At 52.6% G+C, this 13,619-nt stretch overlaps 1 protein-coding gene across 4 annotated transcripts in view; it reads left to right on the forward strand.

The window, feature by feature from the left end:
- The window catches only part of TSPAN2 (tetraspanin 2), a 36,073-nt gene that overhangs the window by 16,501 nt on the left and 5,953 nt on the right, over nucleotides 1-13,619 (forward strand). For all 4 annotated transcript variants that reach the window (XM_016124401.2, XM_036235059.1, XM_016124402.2 and 1 more), the window contains 4 exons: nucleotides 6,843-6,940; nucleotides 8,215-8,289; nucleotides 9,576-9,674; nucleotides 10,884-10,955. In XM_016124401.2, the coding sequence (XP_015979887.2) occupies nucleotides 6,843-6,940; nucleotides 8,215-8,289; nucleotides 9,576-9,674; nucleotides 10,884-10,955 (344 nt within the window). The remainder of the gene's footprint in view (nucleotides 1-6,842; nucleotides 6,941-8,214; nucleotides 8,290-9,575; nucleotides 9,675-10,883; nucleotides 10,956-13,619) is intronic.

Here is a 13,619-nt window from a genome sequence, read left to right on the forward strand (position 1 = left end):
GTTTGTTTTTTTTACGTTTTTGCATATAAAATATCTCATTTATTTATTTTTATAAAATTAACTACAATTGTTCTATAAGCCTTTTTTGCCAAGGTGGCAGAAAATTCAATCACAGTCACTTTGGGGGACTCACCATACCATGGAGCTGTGCTGAGGTTTCAGAGTTAGTTGTAGCTAGTACTACGTCATCTGAGAGGCGGTCCTCGGCTGTTGGTCCAGTTGTGATTCTCACTGGTCCAGAGTATGTCGATTTGATCCTTCTGACAGAAAACCTTTTAAATGATTTGACAAATCAAAGGAGCTGAGTTGACTTCCACGGGTGAATGTGAACTCTCCTCTGCGTTGGTATTTAATATACCACTAATGTGGTGAAATCAGAAAGGGGTGTTTATCTGCTCCGGAGAGCCCTGTGTGGAGAAGGGGGTGAACCGGCTCTATGCAAACATTCCTGGTCTTATTTTCTAACCTAAACTAAATCAGTTCGAACTGCCCGAGATGCAAATGTCATTTCTTTACAGACATATCTGTCGGGACTCTTAATTGCAAATCACAGAAACTTGACTCAAACTGTCTTGAGCAAAACAGAAATGTTTTGACTCACATAACTGAAAGGTTCAGGGTTAGGGCCGGTCTCGGGGATGCAGGTGGTGTGGCTGGATCCAGTCTGTGGCCATCTCTTAGCTCTGCTTGCCTTTGGCTCCATTCTGGGCATGTTTCTTCCAGACACAACGAAATGGCTGCCCACAGCTCCGGACACCATCTCCCAAATAACCCTGGCAACAGAAGTCCAGCCAAAGTCCCAAGCCCCACTCTCGCTGGAGACATTGGGTCCAGCTCCCATTCCCAAAGCAGGCATCACAGCCGGCTGGTCAGGATGGGCTCGCTGGCCAGAGCCTGGGCTTCATGCCTACCTTGGAGCTGAGGCCGGTGGGCACTCCCAGACCATGTGGGCTGGGACTGGAGAAGCCTCACTTCTCTGATGGAGAAGTAAATTCTGGGCGGGGAAAACAACAGTTTACACAGCAGGGCCTGAACCCTTCTTGCTCGTTCTTGGTGGCCTGGGGGCAGGATGTGGGTTAACATGCTTAGTTCTCCTTCCTCAGCCATACCACCTCCCCTCTCTCAGTCAGCCCTTGAGTGGCTGGGGGCGAAGACACTCGGAATCCGTGCTCAGAGGTCAGGGGCGTGGGTCGTCATAGACTCTGAGCATGAGTCAGAATAAGGAGACTGAGAACCAGGGCCAGGGGCACAGAGGTGCTGGCTGTCCTCCAGCTGGTCCTCCAGCTTTGCTAAGTGGGGTTCAGCCCACAGCCCAGGTCTGCTGACACCCACCCCACCTCTCTGGGGAGTGGCGATGAGGAAAAAAATCCTCGTGAAGTCAGGGGCGTTTTCTCCACTTCGAATATTTCTTATAAACAGATAGAGCTATACGTGTTCATAGAAATTATTTCTTCCCTCAATAAATAAGTTTCCAAATAGGAAAGATATCTTCTCTCTAGCAATCAAAAAGAGAAGAGAACTATGCCGCGATACCGTTTGCGGACTCGCATAGCAAACGGCGTGGGATCACAGGACTGGAAAACCAAAGCAGGCCCAGGTTTTGGAAAACTTCATGTCACAGGGCACTGTTAACCGATCTGTGCGTTTTCTTTTCAGAATAGATCTCTGAGCAGCCAGCCCATTAAACTCTTAGCATCCCTTTGTTAAAGAGCTCAGGCAGGCAGGCTTGGAACATTCAAGCACTCTTCAAAAAAATCCGGCCTCGCAGTCTAGAGTCCCACCTCTGAGAGGGATCTGCTTCTGGGCAGATGACTGCCACACATTGTAGCTGCCACTTCTTCTCAAGGAACTGTGAGACCAGGCCGAGGCCTGGGGCTGATGCAGAGTGTCCGTGTCTGCTAGTTGCTAATGGGGAGAAAGGAGAATCTGGCATGAGCGGAGCTGGCAGCCGGAAAGGCTCGGGTGACCTGGTGTTTCCTGGACCTTCTCCCTTCTCAGCGAACTCCTGGGAGGAGCCCCCCACGATGCCTTCCAAACTGCACGAACCTGCCCCTCTGGCTCCCCGTGACAGTCCAGGTCTGGGCTGCCTCTTGGATGGACAGACACTGCGGGGTTCTTCTTTCCAGGAGCTCAGACTGGAGAGCAATGTCCTCGGCCTTGGAAGGTCGAGGGACGGTGTGTGCCCAGGCACATTAAGTCATGTCTGAGCAGAGGACCTTAGCGGGTTTTCTCCATGAAGGGGTTGCCCACACAAATAGCAGCCACTCGGCTGCCCAGGACCACAGGCTGACGGTGGCCTTCCCTCCCTGCTGAATTCAGTCGTGGAGCCTGGCAGCGATCGCAGCTGATGTCGTGTGTGAGGGAAGTGTCCCCGCTGATGCTGAGGGCTGGCTTGCCTTCTGAAACGCTCTGACTCACTCTGGTAATATTTTCCGTTGTACCTGAGGGTTGTAGTCGCTGCAGAAGAGATGGGCTGTAGTCTACATTGTTGAGACAGTTTCTCCAATGCATCTATTTTTACTAGGCAGAGTAGATCATCATGGCCGTATCGCAGATAACGGAACCCGAAGCCACCGTTGGCAGGCCTGGGCTTCTGGCTCCCAGCCCTGTACTGACCCCAGAAACCATCAAGGATAGATCCCTCACACACTTTTCTCAAGGAAGAAGAAAAAGAAAGCTCCTGCCATTTACAAGTTGCAGAATTAACAGATTTCAAGCTAACGGGGTCACTGGTCTTCCGAGTCCCTACTAAGACTGCAGCATAGGAGTTGGGGTCCACACTCTGGAGTCGACCCATGGGTTCGGCTCCCATTTTGCCCCCAACTAGCTGTGAAATCGTAGGGAAATTGCTTAAGTTCTCTGTGTCTCAGTTCCTCGGCTGGGAAATACGAATACTTCTATGCGCCTCATTGGACGATGTGAGGAGGAGACGCTTTAACATGCAAACATGCTTTAGTGCCACAGCTGCTGTGCAGTGAGCCCCGAATGAACCCCCAGCTCCTGCGGGGGCTGTAACGAGGGCAGGCCGAGGAGGGAGCCCGCCGGTGGGAGGCACGGGAGAGCACGAGAAGGGAAGACAGAGGAGCGGGTTACACGCCTTTGAGCTGCCAGCACGGCTTAGGCGGCCAGGGCCGGGTTCCTGTCAAGGGCACAGTCCAGGCGCTGCCCAGGGCTGAGGCTCCAGGAAGTGGTGGTTATGCTTCATGTTCAGGGCTCCCTGACTAGCACTCTGAGAACAGTCCTCAACAACCGATCGCTGCTGTTGTTTCAAAGAACCCAAGACACAACCTTCCCCATGAACGAAGTCCCATCCGATATTCTAGATATGTATGTAAATATGTGTGCCCAGGGCAAGTTGGGAGGAAGGACCGTTACACAGAGGCCTAGAAAAATATTTTTAGATGAGAGATGGTCATTAACTGGGTATGTAAAACCATCTGCTGCCAAAAAAGCCACGGAAATTGATGACCGTGCCACTATCCGGTCCCTAAAGGGAGCAGCCGTTTTAAAACGAGTTGGTGCAGACGAGGCTCTTCGGAGGTCCGTGCCTCCTTTCTGTGTTGACCGAAACGATGCTTTAACTTAAAAAAGATGAATCTGAAGCCTAAGAAACAAGGGGACTGCAGGTAGCATGTCATCCAAAGTCGCTTGTATCTCAAGGCCCAGCTTTGCTAAAAATGTCATCCCAAAGCGTCTTCTCTTTCTCAGAATGAGGGAAATAGGACTCAGAGCACATGGGGAATCAGGAAATGGGTCAGACACTTGTCACACAGGCTGCTGTGGGAGGGAGGGGGCTCTCCAGAAACCATGTCGGAATTAATATGTGACACTCAGTTAATGGATTCATTCAACAGCTGTTTTTTGAGAAACAGATCAGAAAAGGATAAGTACCCTTGGAAGCCACAGTGGCTTTATGGTGCGCCGCGTAAAACCAGATTTGGAACTAGATTCAGCAGACCCAAGTGATTTTGCCACTTCTAGAATTTCTTCTGATTTTCCCTTCAGCTCCAAGAAGTAGGGCTCATTGGGCCCTGGGCTGAGTCACCTGACCCACACGTACACACAGGAGGCCCACGCATACACACAGAGGCCCACACGTACACACAGGAGGCCACACGTATACACAGGAGGCCACGTGTACACACAGAGGCCACACATTCACATAGGAGGCCCATGTGTACACACAGAGGCCCACGCATACACACAGAGGGCACACATACACACAGGAGGTTACACATACACACGGAGGCTTTCTAAGGAGAGGCCTCAGGGCTTGGAGCTGCTGGGGCAGTTTCAGAGTGTTTTGCTGTGAGATCTGGGATGCTGATCACCTAAGAACGGAACACTGTACAAATAAGCAATTTTCTCGGGGAGTTCATCATCTCAGAAAGGCAGGGACCGTTGACCGAGGGACCGAGCTTATTTGCAGTGGGAGCAGCCCTGTCGCCCTCAGGCCCCGGTCCCTCTGTCCATTGCACCCCGGCCTCCTCAGGAGCACCCCTCTTTGCTGAGTGTTCCAGGCTCAAGTGTGCAGCCATGTCCTCACCTACTTTTCCTTGGGAGAGCCCAGCCCTGTGGTGGCTTCTCGTATGTTTGTTAAGATGTTTTCCCGGCACGTGTCCCTAAGCCAAGTCGGGAGATGGCAGCCGGCCCAGTCCAGCACTTCAGATCCGATGTGCTCCCTGAATCCTCTCATCCAACAGCACTGACAATTCTGCCTCCAACTGGGCGGGCCCTAGGCAGGATGAGTAAGGTTTGTTCGCGGACTTAATGTCTACAGAGAAAAACAGACATGAGAACCTGGGACCACACAACATGGAGACGAGCAGGCCAGGTCAGGGCCTCGTGAATCCCGTGTGGCCGCAGTGTGGGAAGGACGGCGATCCTGCAGGGCCCGGTCCCTAGGCCGGAGCTCCAGGGTTCCAAGGAGAGTCTGTAGACTGTCACCTAGCAGTGGGAGGCAACGAGAGCAGGAAGTCGATAGGATAAGGCAGCCCACCCGGGAGAGGTTCTGTGAGGGAAGTGAGCAGGCACCGTGGTTGCCTGCCCTGCCCCGAGGGAACGGGCTCTGGCCTGAGTGTCCTGCCTGGAGTCATCTTGCCTCCCTGACCCCAGTTAGTGACATGGAAATATAACACTTGCCTTACCTAATGGGGTTGTTTTGAGGAGCCAATGAGATGAGAGAAATGAAAGAGCTTCGGCAAATAAAGAAATTTTTAAAAACAGCGAGGCGTCTAGGCAGTGGGGCCAGTGATAGTGCTATTTTACATATGGAATCATTTCTTTCATTTCGGGTTCCTTTTCATGAAATTGTTCTTTTAGAGAAAAGGCAAAAAGAGGAAGTGGCAGAACCAGCAGAGCAGGAAACAAACAAACACCTCTCAGCCCTGCAGACAGCAGGGCTTCCCCCGGGGCCCAGGGGAGGCTGGAGAAGGGTCTGGGCGGAGCAGGAAGCAGGCAGATCTGCCCACAAACCACCTCAGGACCCAGAGGGGCCCCCCGGAGGCGCCCTGCCGGCCAGGGTCAGGGTTTCCCCACAGAGGTGGGACCCAGTTCCCCACCCTCTGGGTGACTGGGAGTGGTTTCCAGGTGACTCATGTGAATAAAATACAAAAACATAAAATAGAGGCGATTGGCGTTATGCTAAGCAAGTCAAGTGCCAGGCCTTCCATTGTGTTCTAGCTTATCTCAGGATCAGAGGAGGAAATAAGAAAGGACTGGGCTTTATGTCTCTCCAACAGAACATTTCTGCCCTTTGCTTTCTCTGGGAGAACAAGTGTTCCTTTGGCATGACATCTGTAGTGAGTGAAATTACCACCCGAACTCAGGCCACTGTCATCGCTGGACAGGCAGGAGAGGTTAATGGCGATGAGCCTACTCTGAAGGCAGACGGGTATTTTTATCCCCGCTCTGTGATCTCGGGCAAATTGCTTAACCTTTGGGGGCCCGGTTCCTCTGTCTAAAAAATGGAGCTAATAATGGCACTTGCTTCATAAAGATTAAATGAATCTATCTGTACTTGGTGCTTAAAACAGTACCTGGAGAAAAATAAGCCCTCAATAAATGTGGCTAATATTATATTAATGATACCACAATGTATGTTCTATCCTCACCTCCCCTCAGTGGCTGTTCTGATAACGAAACCTCACAGATGTTTCCCCAGGTATTAGCCTCCAGTTTATAATCCACGCAAACCTTATTGCCTTATTGTCGTGACCACCACGTCTCCTTAACCAAAAGCCCCCTCTTGTGTCCCACTGTCTCCCCGTCTTCTTCAGCTCTGCCCGGGCAGACCATCGGCCCTCTTTCCCTCCCAGGCGCTTTGTCCTCATGGACTCTCCCAAGGGGGAGACAGCCATTCATGCCAGGGTGCCGTGAGAGGCCAAGGGCTCCTAGGGAAGTGTGGCTTTGTGTTCCAGCTCTGGCCCTGGCCCCTGGACACACGCATGTGGGAATACCCACTTTGCAGGGTGGTGGGAATCTGAAAGGTGAGGTGCCGGGCAGATGGGAGGTCTACGGGATGGTTAGGAGCGGGACAGTGGGGGTAGGCCAACGGGTTTCCAGTCCTTGTGGGGTGTGACCCTAAGAGGATCCTCTTACCTCTCGGAGCTCCAGCTCCCTCTGTCCCCTGGGGAAAACAGTATCCCCTACTCTTGAGATCCCCCTGCAGACCAAATTGGGGAAGCAAAGGCTCAGCAAGCCTTCGACAGGTGTCACCCGTTGTATTCATAACAACCAAGTGCCTGGCCCTGTGGGCCCCCTGGAGCGGTGGTGGCAGAGCTGTGCTGGGGAGACAGCCAGCTGACTGGGTGGTCAGCGTCCCCTCTGCCCTCTTCCCACAGGGCTCTACGTGCTGGTCGGAGCGGGGGCCCTGATGATGACCGTGGGCTTCTTCGGGTGCTGCGGAGCCATGCGGGAGTCACAGTGCGTGCTCGGATCTGTAAGTGGGGCGCGGGGCCAAGGGGAGGGGGACTGGGCCTGCAGGGAGCCAGACCTGGCCTCCAGCACCAGCTCCTCCTCCATCCAACCCACCGAGACCTTGGCACTCACTCCCTCTCCCTGAGTCTCAGTTTCTTCGTCACTTGCATAAAGATAATATTATCTTTGGCCCTGCCCCAGATGGAAAGTGTGCGGGGAAATATGAGGTCATTAGTGTAAAGACCTCTGGGGAAGAAAAGTGCCTAGTAATTATAAGGGGCAATTATGATCGTTCTTTTAAAAAAAAAGATATCTCACAGTGAGTGAGGCAGCTAAAAGGTTCCTAACAGCCAGTGCTGTTATCTACAAGAAAAGCGTTGCTGTGCGAGATCAGTATCTTAGCATCCCTCTCGTGGCTTACTTCAACCAGCATCTGTTTTTTTAAAAATGAAATAATTTAAATAAACAGCTAGGCATCCAACGCCAGCGTGACCCAAGAAAAACAAGGTGACGGAAGAAGAGGGGCAGGAAGAGAGGGATTTTTTGCATTTCTCCACGAGGGTTCGTTAGGCGGTCTCTTCTTAGTCACGGCAGTCTTTGATTTTTCCTGTGTAAAATTTCTAACTCGTTTCCTCCGCTCTCCATTCTCTTTCCCCTGTTGCTAAGCATCTCTCTGCCCTATTTATCACTGAACTTAGATCAGAGCCAACCCACAAGACAGGGACAGAAATCTGTCCAGAAGGACACCTGCACTTCCGCCCCCACCTCCTCAGAGAAGCCCTCCAGACTGCACAATCTCAGGTCACACCTTCCCCAAAGCCAGGCCCTACCAGCCACTCTCGACCTCCTGGTCATGTCTTTATAGAGCCTCTTCTATTCACCAAATGTTCATTGAACACATAGGTGCCGAGTACTGTTCCAGGTGGTGGGATTTGTGTATCACTTTCTGGAATTATCTTATTCAACATTTTTATTGCTTTACTCAGGTATCATATCTTCTCCTTTCTAATATGGGGTCCATGGTGGCAGAGACATGGGGATCTTATCTTATTAGCCACTGTATACCCAGCACCAAAGACAGTACTTAGTACTTGGCACAAAATAGATGCTCGATAAACAACTGCTGAATGAATGAATGAATGAGTGAATGAATGAATAAACCAACTACAAGGGGCCTAAGGGGCACGTGCTTCCTGCTAGATCAATTCAAAGTCATAACCTTGCCTAAGACTTCTCAAAGAGGCTAAATAAATCGAAAGGTATTGAATTAATGAGCTTAGCATTTTCTCTCTACAGTTTTTCACCTGCCTGCTGGTGATATTTGCTGCTGAAGTAACCACTGGTGTGTTTGCTTTCATAGGCAAGGGTGTAGTAAGTAAAACTTACTTACAATTCTTTTTATGATGGTTAAAGGGTTCTCTTTATGGCAAAGAATATGAGGATATTGATACCCACAATGATATTACGAAACTAAATAACCCCCATAATTATTGCTTCCGTAGAGCTTTTTATCCTAGAAGTAGTGTACAGAACTGAGCATATGTGTGTATGAGTGTGCACACTGTACGTGCACAGATGTTTCTGGGGAGAGAGTTCAGAGCTTTCATTAGATTTACAAAGGGGTCTATAATTTTTTAAAAGTATCTCCAGTTTAAGGCTATCCCATTTGAAACGGGGTAGAGGTTAGATTGCAGACCTGAGAAAGAGAGATGGAGAGGAACATTCTTATCCTTGTGACTGTCATTTGTCCTTAGGGCGTGGCCTGGCCCGAGGCCATGTCACCTCAAGACCAAAGCCTGACCTCTGTGTGCTGGCGAAGCCAGTTTATTTAGATTTGTGCTCAAACTGTAGGTGTCCAGAATAGGTCATCAGGGGAACCCACAGAGGAAGTGGCCTTTTTAGAAGGTTAAAACACACTGTGGGAGAGAAAGGAATGAAAAGGAACAGGAGAAAGAATAGTATCTTACGTTTATTGGATTTCACGTACATTCCTGTGCGGTCAGTATTGTATTTGTGAATTTATTTTAGAATATTTAAAATGGTTAACATGTAAAAAAATAAGTAAATGTCACCTCCTTTGGAATTTTTCAAAAGCAGCTGGTTATGTTTGCAGCTTAGAGGAGCTGGATCTTGTGATTTTTTGAGATCTCGTGGATTTGGGATCCCATGCCCTTCTACTGGAAAAAGCATTCCCCGCACTTAATGTGATGTTTGAATGCTGAAACCATTTCCCTTGGCCAAGAACACTTTTAAACCATGTCATGTAAAAACTTAGGGACAGTTAACTGGCAGGGCACCAAGACCATGTCGTTCCCAGCCCTGGCCGCATGTCAGAACCGCCTGAGCGAGGCCGGGGGTCCGGGGCCTGGGGCTGCTGACATCCATCCAGGTTTGAGAACCTCCCCTCTAAGAAAGCATTCTAGTCTATGAAAAGTATTCATGGTTAATCTGGCTTTCCATCTTCAAAATCTATCATCTGTTTCGTATAGACAGAATTATCTTTGCATACAGATAAATGTATGGAAGCATAGGTCAGATTTTTGAAGGGTAAGGAAGAGGGGGTTTTTCTTGACGCGAAGGGGACATTTGAAACTTCCCACTCACTGTCCTCTTGGTTTTTCCGGGTGTTTTTGTTTGTTTGTTTGTTTGTTTTTCAGGCTATACGACATGTTCAGACCATGTATGAAGAGGCTTATATCGATTACATTAAAGACAGGGAGAAGGGAAATGGGACTCTCGTTACCTTCCACTCGACAGTGAGTAACTTTACTTCTTCCTTAAAATCGCGTCTTCTAAAGCCGCAGCGTGAGCCGGATTCTTCTGAATCACCCGGCTTACAAATGAGAATCAGCGCAGGGAGACGAAGCAGCAGCCCCGCTCTGCCCTGCTCGTGACAGCCACAGCTGGCGTCACGTAGGACCTGGAAGAGAAAGAGGCCTCGCGCATGGAGCCCGTGGGGGGAAGTCAGGCCGCGTACCCCAGCGACACAAAACAGCACAGACGGGAACCCCAGGAAAGCAGCCAGGGTAAACGGCGGGCCCCTTCCAAGGGCGGCATCATGGTGTAACAGAGATGCCCGCGACCTGCCAGTCAGACAGGCTCATTTCCACCTGCAGCTCTGCCTCCGAACAGCCTTGTGACCTTGAGCAAGTCCCTTGCCCCGCTGAAACTCCCTCGTTTGTAGAATAGAGGGCGCGTGAAACGGCCCTGCTCCCCGGCTCCCAGACCGTGCTGTGGGAGGGTGCCCACGGTGCCGTGCTTGGAGCTGCACGCAGTTTCAGGAGGCTGATGGAGGACGTGCGCCAAGCCGGTTTCCCTGATTTCTTAACCACTATGGCACAGAGACGTAGCTCTGAGCTCCGGGGCCAAGTGTTCTGAGGTAGCCCAGTTCTTGTCTGTCACGAGAATGTTCCCGAAGGTGCCAGCCATTTGTCCAGCATGTAGCACACGGGTTCCTTTGTTTTTGAAGGGCCAGCGATGGGGCAGGACACCCGTTTGCTGCCTAGTCTCCAAGCCCCAGTTTTTTAGTCCCTGGAGTTGACTGCGGCCACTTCTGCCCTCCGTCCTAGTCTGTGCCCAGTTAATGAGCCCTTCCTGAAGCTCATAAAAGTTTAGCTCCTCAGCAGGCTGAATTACTCTCGGGCTGAAAGAGAAAATCTAAAGGCCCAACTCCTGTCTGGAAACTGGCAGTTTATACAGACACCGTCAATTAACGTCTTGCCTTGTTTGGGTTCCCTTGAGTCACTTCCCATCATAAAACTCAGACAACTTTAGAGAAGCCGTTTTCTCGTTTTGCACAATTACGTGACTCTTCGCCCTCTTTCCAGAAACGGCGGTTCGGGTCGCATGCCCAGGCCTCGCGGCTGCTGAGCTGCCGCAGCGCCCCTGATCTGGGCAGCGGTGCCCAGGCCTGCGGCTGCCGCCTCTCCCTCCTGCGTCCTAACCACTCTGTTCTGAATCTCTAGTTTCAGTGCTGTGGAAAAGAAAGCTCTGAAAAGGTCCAGCCCACATGCCCAAAGGAGCTTCTCGGGCCCAAGGTAAGCTCCTCCAGCAGGCCCTCTCCCGCGGCCCGCAGCGTAAGGTGATTCTTACCCCCTGGGGGGCCGGCGTGATTCAGGGAGGCCCTCCCCCAGTGCCTTCTGTGCCCGGGCTCTATGCTGTGTAAAATGAGTAAAGCAGCACTGAGTCCTAGTCCCCCGGGATCCTGGGGAATGATGCAAATGCTGTGGCATTAGTTAAGACCAGCAGGGCCAGAGGGCCCCCCCCCCCCGACCCCGAGAATGTTGCCCGACACGCCTCTGGGGGTGATCAACGCCTCGTGATTAAATGCTGCGTGTCAAGCACTATTCCGGGTTCTGGTCCCTCCCTCAGTCGCGGGTGATGGTGCCCGTGCTCTGGACGGGGGACCACGGAGATGCGGTGGGCTTAGGACAGCTTCACAGATGGGATCCCTGAGCTGAATTTTGACCAAGGAGGGTCATTGCAGGCTCACAAAGCAGCAGGAGCAGAAGCATTGGCAGGTGACGCTCCAGGACTGCAGAACAGGGAGTCCGGAGGGAATGGTGAGGGACATTTTTGGAGAGGCGGGCGAAGGTGTGACTTCACACCGGAAGCTCGGGGACGCTCAGAGCGTTCATGTAAGTTTTGCATTGTAGAAAGAGTGTTCAGGCTGCTGGGTGTGCCTGGCAGAAGGAAAGGGCAGAGACGACTGGAAGGAGGCTGCTTAAATGAGGAGCCAGAGCAAGTCACGAGAGCGGAGACGGGGAGGCGGCGGCAGATGCAGAGATGGGCAGGAGTGGAGTCAACGGGTCTGGGCGCTCTATTAGGGCAGCAGCGAAGACTTCAGACTTCTGCTTGGGCGGAGGCTCCTCTCGCCGAGCAGATCCCGGTGAGCAGATCCCGGGGCCAGACGACAGCTTCGACTTCGGTCAAGTTTGCATTTCAGGTGCCCGTGGGACTTACTAGTGATCTGCACTGAAGACACCATGTGGGGATCCTAGCATTGCGGTGGTAGCTGACCCTGTAGGTGTGGGGCGGGAACACCCAGCAGAGAGTGTGCAATAAGGAAAGGTGGCTGCAAACACCTCGGTTTACCGAGCAAGCTGAGGATAAGACGCCAGGATGGGACTGTGGAGGAGGAGTCGGAGTCAGGCAGGGTCCAGCGACGGGGGCACCTGGGAACGAGGGAGGAGATGGCTTGTCCGTGAAGTCGAACGCCGGGGAGAGGACAAGGAAACGAAGGCTGGAAAGAATTTGTTGGGTTTGGTGCTCGCGGGACCGTCGGTGACACTTGCCAGGCGGTGTCGGCGAAGTGGCCGGGGCCAAGCACAGGCACAGAGTGGGAGGTGAGGGGGGAAATGTGACGAGGGCGTCAAGGCTCGAGGCCCTCGGCCGCGATGAGGTGGGCGAGATGTTCGTCCCGGCTCGATGAGGTGGGCGAGATGTTCGTCCCGGCTCGTGCTGTGACTCAGCCAGGACTTCCCGGGTCCTTCGGAGCTGGAGGAGATAAATAAGGCACAGCCGCTGCCCGCTGGGGGGACACGGAGGGAGCCGCCACCCCACGGGGCAGCAGAGGAGCAAAGGCTCAGCGAGGACCACGGCCTGCGGGCTCACAGGAGGCCTTGGGACGACTTCTGAAGGATGAATCTTCCAGGAGCAAACAGGGGAATGAGTATCCCAGGCAGAGGGGACAGAGGCAGGAGAAGGTAGCAGATCCAAGGAAGCCCCCGTGTCCCCAGAGACAGTCCTTATAGGAGGACGGACCTGTTCTGGAGGGGCCTGGATACTTGTGATGCTTAGGAAACCACTGAAGGTGGACCCTGGGCGACGTTCGCGTTCTCCTGCGTTCGCGGTCGTGGCGATGTAGAGGACTGGTGGGAAACGAATAGCTGGGAGCCAGGGAGACCGGGGGGAAGGCCGCGGTCCTCGTCGTCGGCCAAGAGACGTCAACTGGCAACGAGCTGGACTGAGCGGCAGGAACGGAGAGGAGAAGGCCATTGAGAAACTGAAATCTGCAGGACCCGGTGACCGGTTAGATGTGAGCGAACAGGGAGGGACCCGCTGCTGGGCTTCGGGCTGCCGTGTCTGGTCTGGAGAGATGCTGGTACCATTTATCGAGCTGAGGAATAGAGGAGTACATTTTAGAGAAAAGAAAAGCGAGTACAGTGTTTAACATGGTGATTTGGAGGAGCCAGTGGAACTTCCAAGTGGAAACGCCCGAGAGGCAGTTGGAAACTCTGGTTTGTGGCTCAGGAGAGAGGTTTGGGAATCTTAAAGTTGTGGATGGAATTCGATCCATCGGGTCTGGAAGAAAAGGACAAGGATAACATTCTGCAGAACAACGACATTTAAAGATGGGCAGGGGAAGAGATGCCGAATAAGGAAACTGGGAGGAGGAGGCAGACGGAGTAAGGAGACCCACGAGGGGGCGGGGCATGGTCTCCGGGGCCGGGCGCTGCCATTGCCCACTGAGACTGGCTTAGCGTTTACCCCCACCAACCTGTGCCAGGCACTGCAGACACACCGAAGGGCGGGGTCTCTACTCTCAAGGAACTTGCGTTCCGGTAAGAGAGGTGCACACAGAAGTGGGCACGGCGCCGTGACGGAGCTGTGCACAGACGGTGCAAGGCGCTGGGAGAGCGCGAGCGGAGCTCAGGTGGGGCCCGGAGCCTGAGCTGATGGCGGTGATGACGTCTGGGCTA

The sequence above is a fragment of the Rousettus aegyptiacus genome, unplaced genomic scaffold, assembly GCF_014176215.1.
Source record: "Rousettus aegyptiacus isolate mRouAeg1 unplaced genomic scaffold, mRouAeg1.p scaffold_m13_p_17, whole genome shotgun sequence".
NCBI classification, from domain to species: Eukaryota; Metazoa; Chordata; class Mammalia; order Chiroptera; family Pteropodidae; genus Rousettus; species Rousettus aegyptiacus.